Raw genomic sequence first — 18,420 nt, forward strand, 5'->3', positions numbered from 1 at the left:
TTTTTTTTTTTTGAGTTGGAGTCTCACTCTGGTGCCCAGACTGGAGTGCAGTGGCCGCTCTCGGCTACCGCAGCCTTGCCTGCTGGGCTCCGGCAATCCTTCCGCCTCAGCCTTCCGAGTAGCCGGAATTACAGGCATGCGCTACCACGCCCGGCTGATTTTTTGATTTATTGTAGAGATGAGGTCTCGCTGCCCAGGCGGGTCTCGAACCCGTGGGTTCAGGCAATCCACTCACCTCAGCCTCCCAAAGGCGCGGGATTACAGGCTGAGCCACCGAGCCCGGCATTTATATTTTATTTTAAAGATGTGGGGTACAATTCAGGACTAGACATACAAGTGGATATGATATCATGCAGGTAAAGTTTGGGCCTTCCTTTGGTCCCCAGTTTGCCTGGTTTAAGATCAGCTACCCTTATTGATGTTGTATATCCCCCCACCTTCCTGCAACCCTGGTAGTATCCCACTACTGCTTTTTTTTTTTTTTTAATATACTTAGGCAAGTTTATTCATCTCTCTGAGCCTCAGCTTTCTCATCTGTAATATGGGGATATTGATGCCCCTCTCATAGGATCATTGTACATAGGATATTATTTGGCACTTCAGACTGGAACCAGGAGACCTGAGTTCTAATCCTCATTCTTCAGTGGTTGTGGTAGCCTGAGGACAAAAATGGTCCCAAAGCTCGGCCTCTCCCTGCATCCACACCATCCCTCTGGGCTGATCCTTGCCTTGCGACTTGCCATAGGCCACAGCAGACAGGATGCTGCATCAGGTCCTTGTCTAGGTTCAAGAGACCTCGAGTGCTTCCTCTCCTTCTCTTGAAACCCTGGCCAGTCACCATGGGAACAAGCCCAAGCTTGCAGCCAGAGGATGAGAGACATGGGGAGTGCTCATGGGCCACCCCAGTCTATGCCCATCTAGACCTTTTAACAGTCAATCCACCCCCAAACATGTGACAATGCCAACCAAGATGAGCAGAGCCACTGACACCACCAGCCGCTGCCCAGAGACCCATGGGTGAGCCCAGCTGAGACCCATAAGAACCACACTGGCTTGTACACTCATGAAAATGATCCATGCTTTCTGTTTTATGCCACTGAGTTTGGGGTTGTTCATTATATAGCAATAACTGACTGGTAGAGTGGGCTTGGGACAGTGTCTTCACACCTCTGGGACTCAGTTTCCTCATCTGCAACGTGATGGAGTTCATGGGCTTCATGAACTCTACTATTCCTTCACTAATTCCTTAGAACCTCTGACTCTGGGGGGATCCCATCTCCTGCTTCTGTAGGCTGGAAGATGTGGGTTTGGCCAGGTTGATTTTCATCGTGGCTGTTTCTTTCATGATTTCTGCTGATATCTGGAAATCTGTTCTCTCGGGGCCAACACTGCCCTCAACTCCTGAATCTCCCTTCTCCTAGGCTGGTTCCCAGGTGGAATTCTTGCAGTCCAAAGCAGCAATATCTTTGTTTGAAAAACTGAAGTGCCCCTGGACAAGGCATTTAATTTTTAGGGCTTGGAATTAACTTAGCATAGAACAGGCTGGCAGCAGCTGAGGACTATTCTTCAGCTATCAATCATGTGGTTACTGGGGTTTGTTATTAGGCCCTTTTATTTCCTGGCTAAAGAACCATGCTGGGGCCCATAAACAGGGAGCAACGCTGAAGTCTGCATGCTGCCAAGAGGGCAAGCTAGAGCCTGGCCGAGACGTTCTCCCTCCAGAGATATACGGATGTTTCCAGTAGATGCACAGGAAATGGGACAGCCACCTCTTTGAACCTCAGTGTCTTTTTCTGTAAGATAGGGTTAGAATTTCTCCCTTGTGGAGTACCTCACTGGCATTTACTTGTGTTTACAACACTGGCTTGGCCCTTAGAAACCTGGATTCGAGTCCTGACTTGGCCTCGTCTTCACTGTGTAACCTTGGGCAAGCGACTTTGTCTCTCTCAGCCTCCATTTCCTCATATGTAAATAAGATAGTCATGCTGATATTACACAGGGTGCTGAAATTGCATTGGAGAGTTAGTGAGTTAATACAGTAGGTAAAGAAAGCACTTAGTGAGTGGCGCATTGTAAGTGCTCAGTGATTGTCAGCCATTGATCGTTAGCATCGTCATCATGAGATAATGCCAAATAGTTGGCATAAAGTCTGGCACATTGTAGGCATGATAGTAGTGTTAGCTGTGGTTATTATCTGTCTGTTTTAGGCCAGAATCCTTGTTTTATCTATGCTATTTTGTTTACATTATTTTGCTTCATGGTATTTAATTTACACAGTCACCACGTCTTTTTCATACACAGATATTTATTGAACACCTGTGTGCCAGACCCTGGGGAATGAGTGGATGCGATATCCCATTTGGGGCGGGCATCATCACCTTCGATAACCTGCCCAAAGCCACAGAGCTGGGGAACAGCAGCATCAGGGTTTAAATACAGGTCTTTGTGACCCTAGAAGCTTTTATGCCTCTTCTGTTACGTGGCAACCTTCAAAGCTGTGGCCTCTGTGCTGAGCTCTTGTGGCCATGTGCAGGTTATCTTTCTGGTCCTAATCCTTGCTGTGTGAGGCTCAGTAAGTTACCTGCCCTCTCTCGCCCCTCCTAGCTCTTCCATTCTATGAGGCCTTCACCAGTAACTCCTTAATTTCCTTCTTCTCCTTTCCATGGTCTATTTCTTGGGGGTGGCGGCGGGGGGAGGGGGAAGAGACAGAGAAAGAGAGTGAGAGACAGACAGACAGAGAGAGATGGACAGAGATTGAGAGCAAGAGAGAGAGAGAGAGAAGAAGGGTATGAAATGTTTATGTTCAGCTATGTTTTTAGGATGGGAGGCAGATCCCGATGGAGCTGGGAAGTCTGACGGGTAGGGAGGCATTTGGATGTGAAGGAGCCTTAGCCTGGAGGCCCTGACACATCTCAAGATTGTGCAGCCCCTCCAGCAATGTGAGGTGGAGAGTTCCAGAAGGCGCCGCTGTTCAGAGCACCCACTCCCACACTGACAGCCACTGTCCCCACCGCTCAGGTCCTCTGCTTGCATGACCCCCTCCCGGAGCGTCCTCCCCCATTCCAGCTTGGCCAACTGACCTTCTTCAGAAAGTCAGCCTCGCTGTGACATTTCCACAGCTCGCAGACACGTCCAGGGCCTCTCTCCCTCCCCAGTCGCCCTCCAAGCCACAGGACTTTGCCTGCGTTGTGCCAGGTTGTCTGTTTACGACTATGTTTCGCTTCCTGAGCTTGCAGCTACCGCAGGCCTGGGGACCTCCTTATATCACCACTGAGACCCAGAGCAGACCCCCCAACGGCCTGGTCAAGTCAGTGGAAGTGGGGGCTAGGCATGTGCTCAGCCTTGCTGTGTGACCTGAGGAAGCCGCTTCACCTCTCTGCACCGTCATAACCCAATTTACAAAGCAGGGGTGACAATATCTGCCTTATCAGAGGATTCCGGATAACAGGAGTCTCCACTTATGAAGCACCAACTACGTGCCAGCTCCCATGCGATGTCCTCGGCATACATTATCTCTAATTTGGATAATTACCCTTCTGTAATTATCTCTACTCCCATTAGCTCTAATTTATGTAATTATTATCTCTCCATAATAATGTTCACATTCCTTTTTGCTCACGGATAGAACTCTGCCGCTCAGGGGCCAGCACATAGTAGGTTCTTAATAAACGGTGGCCGATCCAGGCTGTTCTGCCCACGGCATAGACAACTCGTGCAGTAGACGGGAGGGGTCCCCTCCCGTCCCGCCCTCGTGTCCTGTCCTCATTCATGACTCAGCAGTAGCAGGCCCCGCGCCTACTACGGGCCACCTACCCAGCTCGCTTAGCAGCGCCCACGCCCTCCCCCTCGCCCATGTGATAAATAACAATTGCAAACACTTAGGAGTGCTGAGGGGCCTGGAGGATGGAATTATTTTTACTATCAAACCCAAATTGGTTTACTAAAACTGTCAGTGGAAACCAAGCAAGATAAATTAAACCCAGCAGCGCGCGGGCCTCACGTCACCCTGGCTGGGGAGATGCTATTTTCACTCCCTCTGTGGGAGGGAGGAGATGCCAAGTCCAGATGCCACTCTGCAAAGTGTGTGCCAGGCTTGCTGGAGAAAGCCTCAGGCTGCTGACCAGAGGACCAGGCTCCCTCTGCCAAGCTTCCGCCCCATGACTGCTGAAAACCCTTCTCCTGCAGCCCAGGGTGGGGAAGGTCTCGCAGGATCCCACAAGCCTGACTGTCCTGCTCCAGGGAGGCATCACTGAGCTCCTGACATGCAGGGCCTTGGAGACACGGCAAGCAGCGTTCAGATCCAAGCTCTACCAGGTCCTGGTTGAGATCACAGTCAGTCACTCTGCTTCCTCCCTGAGTCTCCATTTATGGAAAATGGAAATGACAACAGAACCCCTTACATGTGCTTGCTGTGAAAACGCCTGGGATGCAAGTGCCTGGGCAAATATCAGGTACTCTGAACAAAAGAGGAGAGCTGTGCTTTCTTGCCCCTGGACCTTAGCACATGCTGTTCCTTTTGGCTGGAACACTGTTCCCTGCCATTGCTGCCCCTCTTCTCTCTGTATTTCAGGTCTCAGGGTTTCTCTACTTTAGCTCCATTGACGTTTCAGGTCACCTAACTCTTTGTGATGGGGGCTGTCCTATGCCTTGTGGGACACCTAGACACATCCCTAGTCTCTACCTGGATGCTAGGAGCACCCTCCCCGCCACCCTCTGCTGACATTGGCTGGTGTCCCCTTGGGGCAAAATCACCTGCGGCTGAGAACCACCGACTCAGGCGTGACTTCCTGGGGAGAGCTTTTCCTGTTTTCCCCGCCGGGCTCACCTTCCTGCCTGGGCCCTGGGACGTCTCTCCTCTTGTCCGGGCCGTGTCAGCTTAGGAGGGGGCTGTGCAGGGCAGAGCTGTGTCTGTCTGGCTCAGCGCCAGAGCCCGGCCACAATGCCAGCTTCACAGTGGGTGCTCGGCCGTGGGTGTGGGATCAAATCGAACTTGCTCAATGACAAAACGGACAGGCCTCACAACATGCCCATGATGATCGAAATGGGGACCAGATCGCTTTTGATGTCACTGCAAGTCCTAGGACCTTGGGATGATGCCAGCCGCGTGGCTGGTATCATGGAGGCTGTGGCAGCTGCCCTGGGGAGGACGGGGCCCTGCTCACTGGCCCCACCTGGAGCCTGTGTCCCCACCGTCCTGTCACTTTCCCCTGGGTCATCATTTGGTGCCCAGGCTCTAGAGAAGGGCAGCATGTTCTCCCCAAAACCCACCCTACTTGGTCTCCAAACTACCAACAGATCTGAGCAACACTGGATTGGGGGCTTCTTTAGATATTCATCTGATTTGTTTGTCTGAGTACGAGTCTCACTCTGTTCCCCAGGCTGGAGTGCAATGGCACAGTCACAGCTCACTGCAGCCTCGACCTCCAGGGCTCAGGTGATCCTTCTGCCTCAGCCTCCCGAATAGCTGGGGCTACAGGCATGTGTCATCATGTCCGGCTGATTTTTGGGCTTTTTTGTCAAGACGAGGTCCCTCTATGTTGCCCAGGCTGGTCTCGAACTCCTGGGCTCAAGCAATCCTCCTGCCCCAGCCTCCTAAAGTGCTGGGATTACAGGCATACACCACCATGCCTGGTCATCCACTCTAGATATTTTGATTCTGAGGTCTGTAATGGCAAATCCTCAGCTATTCCAAGTCCGTGAAGCCTTCTCTGGAGGTTTCTCCTACTACTGTTAATTTACCTGACAACTTTTAGCCAAAATGTTATTTTTTACTGACTAAGTTTCTCATCATGTCCTAAACCTATATTTATTGAAAAATGGAGACCATGCCCCCTGAAGGTTTTGTCATATTTTTCTGACTCTCCCCCCTTGTGCATCATAGCCAGCTGGACATGCATTTCGGTTCAAATTCTGGCTTTGAAACGTCCTGGCTGTATGACCTTGACAAGTTACCTCTATTTTGTTGACTTTTGTTTATTGAGCACCTACTATGGGCCAGGCATGGGTCTACATGCTGGGGTTACAGCAGTGAATGAAACAGCAAGAAACCACCCTGCTATTCTTATGGAGGTGGCATTCAAGGGAGAGGGGGTGAGAAACGAAGTACTTGTTGGGGTGGTGAGTGCTGAGGGGGGCAGAGAACAAGGTCAGAGGGTGGAGCGGAGGGGAGCAAGCCATGCAGATAGCAGGGCAGAGCATCCTGTTGGGAGAGGAGACGGCAGTGCAAAGGCCCCAGAGGTATGTTCGTGGAACAGCAAAGAGGCCAGTGCGGTCAAGTGGAGAGAGGGAGGAAGAGAGTGGAGTAAAGCGATGTCAGAGACGGAACCAGAGCCAGCTCACACTCAAGAACGTTGACTTCAATTCTAAATAAAAGGCAGAGCTACTGCAGGGTTTTGAGCAGAGCGTCATGTGGTCTGACAGGTTATAGCAGGATCACTCAGAGCGTTGGCTTAAAAATAAAAGCCCGAAGGGAGTAGAAGTGGGAGCAGGAGCACCGAGACGGGGAGGTGGCTGGGATCCTGCCTGCGGCCTGGGAGGTGTCGGAAGTGCGTGAACTCTGGGTGTGTTTTGATTGTGGAAGAAGCAACAGGATTCGCTAAGAGTAGGGACTGGGGTGTGAAAGAAAGAAGAGCCTAGTTCACGATGTGTGTGCCGGGGTTGGCCCGTGCTGGCTTGTGAGAGCCGATGGTTAAGGGTCTGGCCATCGGCTAGCCTGTGGACATTATGCTGGAGCTTGAGACTGGCCATGGCAGGAGCATTTATACCGTGGGAATGGGCGAATACTGCTATTCGGGGCGTGGCCGGGAATGTGGGCAGTTTTTCTGTTTCTTTGCTGTTTTGCCTGAGCAGGTAGGGGAATGGATTCCTCCCTATGAGATGGGAAAGATGGGGTGAAACAGGCACAGGGAAGAAATCTGGAGTTGGGCTTTGAACATGTCTCCTTTGAGATGCCGCTTAGACATCCAGGTGGCGAGGAAGCAAGAGGATAGATGTTAAACAGAACAGCTTCATCTACTTCACAGGATTCTTCCAAGGAGCTAGCAATACAATTTATTTTTTACTTATAAAAAGGAAAGATGGGGCCGGGTGCAGTGGCTCATGCCTGTAATCCCAGCACTTTGGGGGGACCAAGGCAAGAGTATTGATTGAGTCCACGAGTTCAAGACCAGCCTGGGCAACATAACAAGACTTTGTCTCTGCAAAAAAAAAAAAAAAAAAAAAATTAGCCAGGCATGATGGTGTGTGACTATAGGCCCAGCTACTCGAGAGGCTGAGGAGGAAGGATCGCCTGAGCTCAGGAGGTGGAGGCTGTGGTGAGCTGTGATTGCGCCACTACACTCCAGCCTGGGTTGACAGAGTGAGACCCCGACTCAAAAAAAAAGCAAAAGCTAAAGTATAAACACCTTGCAAATATAAGTGCTCAATGTAAATTTCTTCATCCCTGCAAATGAAAGGACGTTGATCGCTACTAGAGCCAGGGTCGCAAACTGGTGGCGCTCAGTTTAGATCCAACCTGTAGACTCTTTTTGGGGGGGGGGGCACATTATTTTAAAAAATTGAATCTAAGTGATCTCCGGTGAGCATTTGCTTCCCAGTTCATAGCAGGCACCCCGACTCCGTGTTAGCTCACACCATGCCGATTCCCATGTTGATGTTGCCTGGTCCTTTTTGGGTTTGAGTCTGCATCTACTCTTGGTTCGAGGCAGACTACCATGTTGGAGAGGAGGAATCTGAGGCCCAGGGAGGCCAGGAGATGGTCCAGGGTTGCTGAGGGCATGGAGTGTCAGGGCGCGGAGGGAGGCAGCTGCGGGTCCCCTCTCCCCATCATCGCTTGCATGTGATTGCCAAAGCGAGCAGAAAAGAGGACGTCTGTCCACAGGGGTGACTTCCTGATGCCTAACTTTGGGGAAGCTTTAATTGCTCGAGGTGCCCAGATCTGCCGCCCACACGTGTGCATGCTGAGTGGTGGAGATAAAACCCAATCTGGTGTCAAGCTGAAGGTTAATTGAATATCTGATGCCCAGAGATGATGAGAGCAGGATTCCCCCTTTCCCGTTTTCTCCTCCACACCTCTGGCTTTATTTAAGCAAAACCACCACCAGAGAGGCTCCCTGCAAGGGAGGCAAGGGAGGCAAGGAAGGCTGGGCCATTGGCAGAAGAGAGGGGGGATCAGATAACGTCTTGGGCTTGGGGCTGGGGATTCTTCTGCCAGAGTAGCCCAGCACGCAGGGGCTGGTTCTACCTTCTCTTGTCTGAAGACTGAGGTGCTTTGCCCAGGAACTTCTGGGGAGGGGTTTATACACGGGGGCCACATGTGTGCATCCATCGTGAGGGCAAGGGGGAGACGCAGAAGGCTTCCTCAAGGACATGGCTTGAGAGTGGGGGTTTCTAGTTGAAGTTTCAGCTACGAAGACCCCAGGGCCTTTCCTCTGACTCTTTCCTTTTGCAATCCCCCTCCTCCACCGACCTTCATACTCCAGCTGCGTTAAACTTCCTTCATATCATGAAGTGGGCCACACACTCTCATTCCCAAGCCTTAGATGCTGTGCTTGCCCTCTGGGACACTTCTTTTTCCCACATCACCTACCTATCTTCTCTTTCTTCCTCGGGTAGAAGTCACTTCCTCCTGGAAGCCCCCCGATTTCATTCAGGTGCCCTCAACTGCCTGTCCTCCCCATCTTGCTCCTTTCATACTGCCTATAGTTTCTTTCCTTCCTGCTTCCTCCCCTTGCTCCCTCCCTCCCTATTGATTTATTTATTTCAGTCAGGGTCTCACTCTGTTGGCCAGGTTGGAATGCAGTGGCACACTCATGGCCCACCACAGCCTCAAACCCTTGGGCTCAAGCACTTCTCCCACCTTAGCTTCCTGAGTGGCTGGGACTACAGGCATGCGCTACTACACTCAGCTAATTTTTAATTTTTGTGTGTGTGGATATGAGGTCTCCCTGTGCTGCCTAGGCTGGTCTCTAACACCTGGGCCCAAGTGATCCTCCCACCTTGGCCTCCCAAAATGCTGGGATTACAGGCATGAGCCACCACTCCTGGCCTATAGTTTCTTGTCAGCCTCGCCCACCAGAGGCTGGAGGCTGATCTGCTTTCCCCACAGCTGTACCTGGCCTGGTGCTGGCATGCAGTAGGTGCACAGTGACGTTTTCCTTAAAGTCAAGAGAGACCATTCACTGCGTCCTTTTCCAATATAAGTTTCAGCCCCCCAAGGTACTACTCTCGGAACCCTTCCAGCCCCTAACACTGCATGGCTCATGGTGGACACTCGAAAGGCATGCCTTGAATGAATGGATGGATGAGCACCTGATTCCAGACTGTGGAGTTCAGAGAGGAGGGAACGGAGAACGAGGAAGCCCTCTGATTGAGGAGTGAGTGGCAGGGGCAGTGGGCTAGGGGCATGGAACATCCACCCCCAGCAGCCACAGAACACGGGTGCTCCAAGACCCCAGGACAGAGGAGGAAAGTAAGGCCCAGAGACAAGCCTGCAGTCACACCGCCAGAAGGGAAGGTGTGGGATTCTCCTGCGGGTTGACCTGGCCCCGGGTCCTCCAGGGGTAACTGCTCAAGCTCCAGGAGTCTTTGACTCTGCAGGAGTAGGAAGTGCCTCTAAGGATACTCCTGCCTCCGATAACAGCCTCAAAAGCCAGTCACTGACCCTTCACAAGAATCTTCCCTCTGCCTCACAAGACCCCTCTGAGGAGCCAGGCAGCCCCAGGCGCTGTTCGCCAGCCTGCTGGGTCTTGGCACGGCCCCTGCCCGCCCCCATCCCCTATCAGCCAACTGGGTCTGCGGAGAGTCTCTTTCTTCCACTTTCTCCAGACACCACGGTCTGTCTCTGCCCCCTTCGCAGCAGCCCAGTCTCGTGTAGGGCAGTGGAAAGAGCGTGGCAGGGAAGCCACAGAAGGCTGGGTTTCAGCTCTGATTGGGCGGGGTGGCCGCCCTGTGCCTCGGCTGGCTTATCCAGGCAGTGGGGACAATGGCCTTCCAGGCAGGGCTCTCTGTGAGGATTACCCAAGATGCATGTGCTTAGTAGAGCAATCATGGTTGCATCTGGTGCAGAGTGGGTGCTTTCCAGTGTCCCACACCTGGGGAGTTAGGGGGAACATTCTGGATGGAGCACCTACTGGTGACCCCCACCCCCCAAGTACAGGAAACACTCACACAGCCAGGTAAGTCCGTTCCTTAAAACACTCAGCATTCAGCAATCATTTCCTGAGCATCTACTAGGTGTAAGGCTCTGTGTTAGACTCTGGAAGCAGAGGTAATTTGGATCTAGGGGAACTTCTGGTCTAGTTGAGGAAGACAAACAGAAAAATAAACCCTGTGGTATGGTGAGTATGGGCTAGTGTTTTCTTCTTGGCCACACTGGCCTTTCAGTTCTTTGGAAATAATCCGCTTGCTCTTGCCACAGGGCCTTTGCACATTCTAGGGTTTTTTTTGGATGCATTGCTCTAATTCATTCTTTAGTTCTGAGCTCTAGTGTCAGATCCTCAGGGAAGGCCCTGGCACGTAGTACATGCTTCATTAATACTGGCGGAAAGAAAAAAACAAGAGCAGTTTCTTCCCAAGCCTCCCCAATGTGGCTAAATTGGGGGATTCCCCCCATGAAAACACTCACAACTGGATGTCTAGGAAGATCCGTTTCTCTTCCCCCACATGGATCTTCCAGATACAATCTTCACCTTCCACATAGGGCTCTGGCCAGTTTGGGGACAGCACCACCCCGGCCACCGCAGAGAGCTCCCCACCACACATGGCTGTAAAAGACAGACAGACAGACACACTTTATCTGTTAGGAAGCCAGTATGACACAGTGGCTCGGTGTGTGGGCGATGAAGTCAGATAGCCGTGAGTCCTTGGGTGCTGTGGGCACGTGTCCACACCTTGGGCAGCTGGCATGCATGCATGGAATGATTACGTGAGGGTTGGCCACCTGCCTGCCTGCTCTTAGCTGAGGGTGTGATCGTGACTTCAAGACCAAGGACAGAGCCCAGGGGTCGGAGGGAATCCTCAGCGGCTCTACTGGGTGAGCAGTGGCCGAGAGACCGTCCTCTCCTGTCAAACAGTCCCGGCTTTCAGCTTGACGCTGCCACCCACAAGCTCTAGGACAAGTGTGTGACTTCCCGGGGCCCCCCTCCCTGTCTCTATACATGAGGGCAATGCCCCCGCTGACCTGGCTGGGCTATGTGGAGGCTTGATCGAGTTCATGAATGTCAACCATGCAGCACAGTGCCTGGCACTTGGTAGACCCTCGGTAATTTGGATGGCGTTACTGGGTCAGGCTCCAGCCCTGAGTTGGAAGCGGAAGTCTGGCTGCGGCTGGTGGCCTTTAAATTCTTTTTTGTGTTTACCGCGTTGGGAAGTTCTCAACATGGCAGCGACTACAGCACCAATAAATTCCGCTCTGTTAAACCAGCACATTTAATATAGGGATCAATCCCTCACCATGGCAAGGCCACAGTTTCATGCCAACCACCATCCAGGCAGTGACTGCCAGGGGAGAGGGCATCCTTCGTGACTCCACATGCCACCAGGAGATCCCAGCCTGGGGTAGCTTGGAGGCCTTGAATGTGGGGAAACGGGCAGGGCAGGCCACCAGGGTCCTGTGAAGATGAGGGTTCTATGCAGCCAGCACTGTCTGGGGTGGTGGTGGCGGGCCTGCTCAGAGCACTGGTCTGAGTTCTGTTACTGTCCCTCCAGTTCCCCTCAGTGTGTTCTTAGGCATGCCACTTCACAGCATTGGTTTCCTCATCTGTAAATGGGGCTAATAACATCTACTTTATAAGGTTGTGGTGAGGATGAAACTAGCTAATGCACATACAGCTCCTGGCAGAGTGCCTGTGACATACTTATCACACACCGATGAACAACTATTATCATCATGATTTTTAATGACATTCAGGGCTGCCATGTGCTATCAGGTGCTATCCCTCAAGCATGCATAGCAGAGGGAGTATGTAGGAGCTGAAAGCCATGCAGTGATCAGCTCACCAAGCTGTGCAACCTTGGGGCCTATGCCTGGAGGAAGGGGCACCTTTAAAAATGGATCCATTTTGCTCAAGACCTGAAGCAACACTGACCCAAAGGGTAGTGAACCCTGGAAAGGGTTTTGACACAAAAATTGGCATGCACACTGGGAACGTGCCTCTAAGCTGGGGCCTTGGTATTCTCAGCTGAAGGGTGGAGGTCCCTGGGATGCCCTGGGAGGAGTACAGGGGGCCCACTCACCTCTGCACAGGGGCTCCGTGTCATTCCAGTAGGGGTCCCGCACATTGATGCACTCAATGATGGCCGGTCCCTGCTCCAGAGAGTGGCCGGGGTCGCAGGTGAACTCCACGATGGTCCCGATGTTGTAGGTGGGGTCGGATGTGGTGAAGTTCCCGTTCTGGATGTAGGGCTCATAGCAGTGGCCTTTCTCGAAGGCTGGGATGGGGAACAAAGAGGAGCAGGCGAGTCAGGGCCACCGCTGGAGGACAGGTCCCCTCCTGATGCTTAGGAAAGCCCCGCCAGAGTGAGCACCAGACCGCATGTCCTGCTTCTGGCTGACCCGCCGAGGACCCTTGGGCCTTGCACTGGGCTCTTGAAGCCTCATACTTCTCGCCTCTAAAATGGGAACAAGAGCCCCTGCCTTCCCAGCCCTGCAGAACTGTTGTGCTTCGATTCCTTTCCATATTCCATGTGCGTCCTTCCCACATCCCATAACCACAGAGTCCTGATTTCTGCTACTGGACACGGTCAGTGTGCCTATGATCAGCGCCAGCTGGTCTTGGGGAAGCTGCAGCAGCATGTCTCTAATGCACATGACCTATTCGGAGCAGCCTTTCGTAAAGGGCCAGGGTCTGAGCAGTGCTTCTTGGAGGGGAAAGTGGCTCGATTCTAAGAGAGCTCACTGGGTGGAGTAGGACAGAGCTTATGACAGAAGTGGTCTCCTTGGGCAAGTCACCCAAGTTCCCCAAACCTCAGTTTCCTCATCTAACATTGGAAATAATAACGGCTCTAACGCTTCTCTGTGATGAGGATCAAACAGACAGTGCATGCAAGGCACAGGGCACGCGGCAAGCGCTCAGGAAATGGTAGGCAGTGTCACTCATGACACCAGGAGTCTTTGGACATCTTTATGGCCTCTGGGTCTCCCCCGCCCTTAGCAGCCCAGATTTCTACCTCCCAGGACCCAGCCCCGGCGTCCCCATGCTTTCCCTGCCCCCCGGCTACCACCCTCAGGAGGGACCTTCACCTTCAAATCGAATGTTGAAGGTGGAGGCCACCCGGGCCTGCTCAGACGTGAACTCGATGCGGATGGTGCTGCCTTCACTCAGAAGGCCCTCGAAGGGGACGCTCTCGGCTCGGCGGGAGTCGTAGAGAAGAGCTGACCTGTTGGTCTGTCCACTGTGGACCGTCATCCTGGCAGTGGAAGAGTGGGGGAGGGCACTGACCGATCTCTGGGGGTCGCCAGCACAGCAGAGGGGTGCTGTGACCGCCACTTCTGGAGTCTCATTGCCGGATCCGAAGCCTGACCCAGCCTCTAACTTGCCCACACCAGCATCACCTCATCAGACCTCTTTCGTCTTCTGTAGCATGGGACTTAAAGCTCATTCTGGGTTCCTTGTGGATTTATTCTTTTTTTTAAAAGTCATTTATAAATTGTATGTGTCAGCATCTAGACACTAACATCGATTTCCACTTTTCAGTAAACCCTCTCAGTCCTTCATTCAACATAACTCTTTGTCCTTCTTTTTTTAATTTTGATTTTATTTTAAAGATATGGGGTACAATTCAGGATTAGGTATACAAATGTTGATCATGCAGGTTTCCTTGTTGATAAGGTATGCCCCTCCCTCCCCCAGCAATTTCACTCAACTGCCAATCCCATCCCTCCTCCTGTGGCAGTTTCCCACTACTGCCGGTCCCTTTCTTATAGTATTATAAGTGTTCTAGGTCCACTTATGAGTGAGAACATACGGTACTCTGTTCTTTGTTTCTGTGATAGATCACTGAGTATGATAGCCTCTAAATCCATCCAAGTTGCTACAAAATCCATATGTTTGTTCTTCTTTATGGCTGCATAATATTCCATTGTGTATATGTACCACATATAAAAAATCTAGTCCAGCTTTAATGGGCAGCATGGTTGGCTCCATGTTTTTGCTATTGTGAATAGAGCTGCAACAAACATATGTGTGCAGATATCTTTTTTGTAGAATGATTTGAGTTCCTTTGGGTATATTTCCAATAGGGGAATTGCTGGGTCATATGGAAGGTCAATTTCTAGTTCTTTCAGAAATTGCTTTGGATTTATTCTAAGCTTGGAGGGAAAGTGTCATGTACGATGTCATAAACCAATGATCAGAGGTTGATGATGATTATTCATTGAGAAGCTGGAATTCATGGCCTGCTATCTTTGCTCAAAAAGTGGCATGCATAAAGTCAGGCAGACCTGAGTTCAAGTCCCGACTCCACACCTTAGGTTGTATGACCTTAGACAATAACAGGCCACCTTTCTGAGCCCCTGTTTTCTCATCTGTATAAAATGGGTAGAATCAGACTTAAACCACTGTGTGGAGCTTAGAGACCATGAGTGCATAGTGCCCAGGCGAGTAGGTCTGTAAGTAATGTGTATCAAGCATTTGACCCTTGCCAGGCTCTGTCTCTGATCCTCATTTCGTTAGAGCACTGTGGGGGAGTCAGGAGTCCTGACTTCCTATTCCCAATATCACACCAACTGAGTTTACATAAGGCTCATCTTTGGTCCTCAATTTCCCCAGCTGTGAAAGGAGAGATCAGAAAGTCTTTCTGCCCTATCTTACAGGTAGGTTTTAAGAATATTTCAAAATAAAGTGCCCTGAAAAATAAAAATGTGTTAGATAAAATGTTGGATATTTGTGTGTGTGTGTGTGTGTGTGTGTGTGTGTGTGTGTGTGTGTGTGTGTGTGTATGTGTGTTTGAGTTGGGATCTCACTCTGTTGCTCAGGCTGGAGTGCAGTGGCATGATCACAGTTACCACAGCCTCAATGTTGGGCTCAGGTGATCCTTCCTTCTCAGCCTTCCAAGTAGCCGGGACTAAAAGTGCATGCCACCATACCTGGCTGATTTTTTTGATTTATTGTAGAGACTAGGTCTTGCCAAGTTGTCCAGGCTAGTCTCGAATTCCTGGGCTCAAGCAGTCCTCTCACCTTGGCCTCCTAAAGTGCTGGGATTACAGGTGTGAGCCACTGCACCCAGCCCAATATTTATTTTTATTGCAATTAAAACCATATGATACTTGACTCCTTGCTAGTCTTGGTATTTTTAAGGAAATTATACAAAAGTGGTGAAGAAAACAGTTCACAAATTGGATGTTTCTTTTATGGAGTCACAAACATGCATTTCTAATTCTTTGAGTTTTTTTTACTGTGACTCATAAAAATGGTTTATTTTGTGTTGCCCAGATGCATTTCTAATGTCACCAAGACACATAAATGCTGGAGCCACAGTTTGTTTATTTTGTGTCCAGTGTGACTGAGATGAGGAGGAGGCTGTGTGGAAGGCCGGGGGCCAGCCCCGGAGGGAGGAGGGGCATTGCCACCATCTTAGAATCCCTGTGACTCTGTGTGCCAGGGCACCTCTTTCCAAAAACAGAAAGCTTTGACCATGAGGGTCACTCTGGAGGAAAACCCCAAGATCTAAAAACCTCTGTAGCCTATGAATCTTTAAAAAATTAGCAATTTCCTAGCTATGTTTTCTAGAATGCTTGCAATAGTAATACCTTTTATCTCAAACCCTTATATAGTCTATGGTCAAATGGATTTGGAACATTCTGAGTTAAACAAAAATTACTCTTTTTTTCCCAGCAGGACTTGTCAGTGTCTTTGTTGACTAATGAATATTAGGACCTTCCAAGGTAGAGATAGGGTGGGCAGACTGTATTTCCCAAACATATTTGACCAGACAGCCCACCCTTTATGTGGCACATTATGGGACTGTAATTTAGAAAGACTTCATTTAAAGGAAAATTATCTTACATTTTTTCTTTATGTCCCTCCTCTGCTAAAAATCCATCCATGGCTTTCTATCGTCTAGAGCAAGGGTCCCCAACCTCTGGTCTGCAGACGGGTGCTAGTCCATGATCTGTTAAGAACCTGGCCACACAGGAGGTGAGTAGCAGGTGAGCGGAGCTCCATCTCCTGTCAGATCATCAGGGGCATTAGGTTCTCATAGGAGCACCATCCCTGCTGTGACCTGCACATGTGCAGGATCTAGGTTGTGCTCCTTTTGAGAAGCTAATGCCTGATGTCCCTCTCTTCACCCTATAGACTCTATAGAAAAATGGTCTTCCACAAAACCGTTCCCTGATACCAAAAAGGTTGGGGAAGTAGCCCGACATTCAAAGCCCTTCAGGGCATGACCCAGCTTGCCTTCCCAGCTTCATTTCCTTGCGTTCATGGGAACCTGCATGGCTAATTCCCACACACATGCTAATTCTTTCCTTTACATCTTTGTCCCATCCCCCAATTCTCCAGGCTTGGAACACTCCTCCCACTGTATTTTTGGGTTCCATTATCCAATCGCTTTCCAAGGCTTAGCTCAAAGTCCTATTTCTTACCTAGCTCCGAGTTCCTGCAACTGACATTTGTGGTATTTTAGTCATTTTCCCCCTCAATAAAGTGCAAGGGATGGACACAATTAATTTTTCTTTTCTTCTTAGCACAAGGAATGTGCTCATCACTTTTTTGGTGTTGTCCTTTAGCCTCGATAAAAAACCACAGACTTCTTTCCCTATGGACACACTTGAGAAATTTTTTTTTTTTCCTGGTGCATGTCAACTCATACTTTTCGTAGATCTTTGCAGGGACCCAGAGAAACTACCAGTGACCAGTGCCAGCACTGAGCCCACCTGTCGGGACTCAAATAACTTTTAGGAAATACCCGTGCTGGTTAATTTTGTCCCCCTTCTCTGCTCCTTCTTGTTGTCTGGTATAAACTTAAGCTTGCTTCACCACTCAGAAGAAGCAGACCCGAGGTCTCAGATTAGGAGAGATCCTTCACCAAGTAGTCTCAGGCCTGGCTTCTCACTCAGAGTCTCCAGAAAACAGAGCTGGAAATCTGGTGTTCAAAGAGTTTCCCAGGTTATTCTGCTGCTATTAAAAAGCCACGTTTGGGTGCCCCTGTTTGATACCTTTCACTTTAAAGTAGATATTTATCGATATGAGTTGTTCCGAGTAAGTTGGACTACACAGAGAGATGTGAACTCAAGAGATGGGAAAATTATTCAATTGTCTGTCTTTTTTTTTCATAAGAGTAATATCCAACCTAAAGACGTAATAGTCTAGGGTCAAAGCATCAAAGAAAAACCGGCAAAAAGAAAAGAAAAGAAAAGAAAAGAAAACAGGCACTAGAATGGATCAGCAAGAAAAAAGCAAATAACCCCATTAAAATGTGGGCAAATGACATGAAGACATCTCTCAAAAAAAGATGTATTATTATACAAGTGGCCGATAAACACAGGAAAAAATGCTCAACATCACTTATCATCAGGGAAATGCAAATTAAAACCACAGTGAGATACCACATTACACCAGTCAGAATGCCATTACTAAAAAATAAAAAGACAGTCGATGCTGGCAGGAGCAGAGAAGAGGGAACACTTATATACTATTGGTGGGAGTGTAAGTTAGTACAACCTCTATGGAAAGTGGCATGGAGATTACTCAGAGAACTAAAAGTAGATCTACCATTTGATCCAGGAATCCCATGACTAGGTATCTACCCAAAGGAATAGAGATCGTTACACAAAAAAAGACACCTGCACTTGCATGCTCATCACAGCACAATTCACAATTGCAAAGATGTGGAGTTAACCCAAATGCCTATCAGCTGATCACTGGATAATGAAAATATGACATATATACTCCATGGAATGCTACACAGCCATAAAAAAGAATGAAATCATGTCCTTTGCAGCAACATGGATGGAGCTGGAGATCATCATCCTAAGTGAACTCAGACCAAACACCACATGTTCTTACTCATATGTGGAAGTTAGATGGTCGCAAAGATGGAACTAACAGACACTGGGGACACCAATAAGGAGGGAGGGAGAGAGAGGTTTAGGGTTCAGAAATCACCTATGGAGTACAATGTTCACTATCTAGGGAATGGGCCACCTGAGACCCAATCCCCACCACTACACATGTCCATGTCACAAATATGCATGTGTACCTCCTGAATCTAAAATTAAAAGAAGGATGTACAAGAGGAAGTATGAGGTGGTGTGATGTGGGGATTCTAGATTCCTTCCCTGCTCTTCCTCTCCCCTGCTGTGTGGCCCAGGGCAAGTCCCCTTCCCTCTGTGTGTCCTAGTTTCCTTCTCTGTAGAAGGAAGAGGCTGGAGTGATGGCCTCTAAGATCCTTGCCATCTGCCCAGCTCTTTCTTTCTTC

General features: G+C 49.8%; 1 protein-coding gene across 1 annotated transcript in view; it reads right to left on the bottom strand.

Annotated features, from left to right (window-relative positions):
• Window positions 1-18,420, bottom strand: part of SEZ6L (seizure related 6 homolog like) — an 88,214-nt gene that overhangs the window by 54,669 nt on the left and 15,125 nt on the right. Inside the window, 3 exon segments of the mRNA XM_008063600.2 lie at window positions 10,625-10,763; window positions 12,235-12,429; window positions 13,241-13,407. Coding sequence (XP_008061791.2) covers window positions 10,625-10,763; window positions 12,235-12,429; window positions 13,241-13,407 — 501 coding nt within the window.

Source organism: Carlito syrichta, unplaced genomic scaffold (assembly GCF_000164805.1).
Source record: "Carlito syrichta isolate Samal-C Ts95f unplaced genomic scaffold, Tarsius_syrichta-2.0.1 Scaffold306949, whole genome shotgun sequence".
Lineage (NCBI taxonomy): Eukaryota > Metazoa > Chordata > Mammalia > Primates > Tarsiidae > Carlito > Carlito syrichta.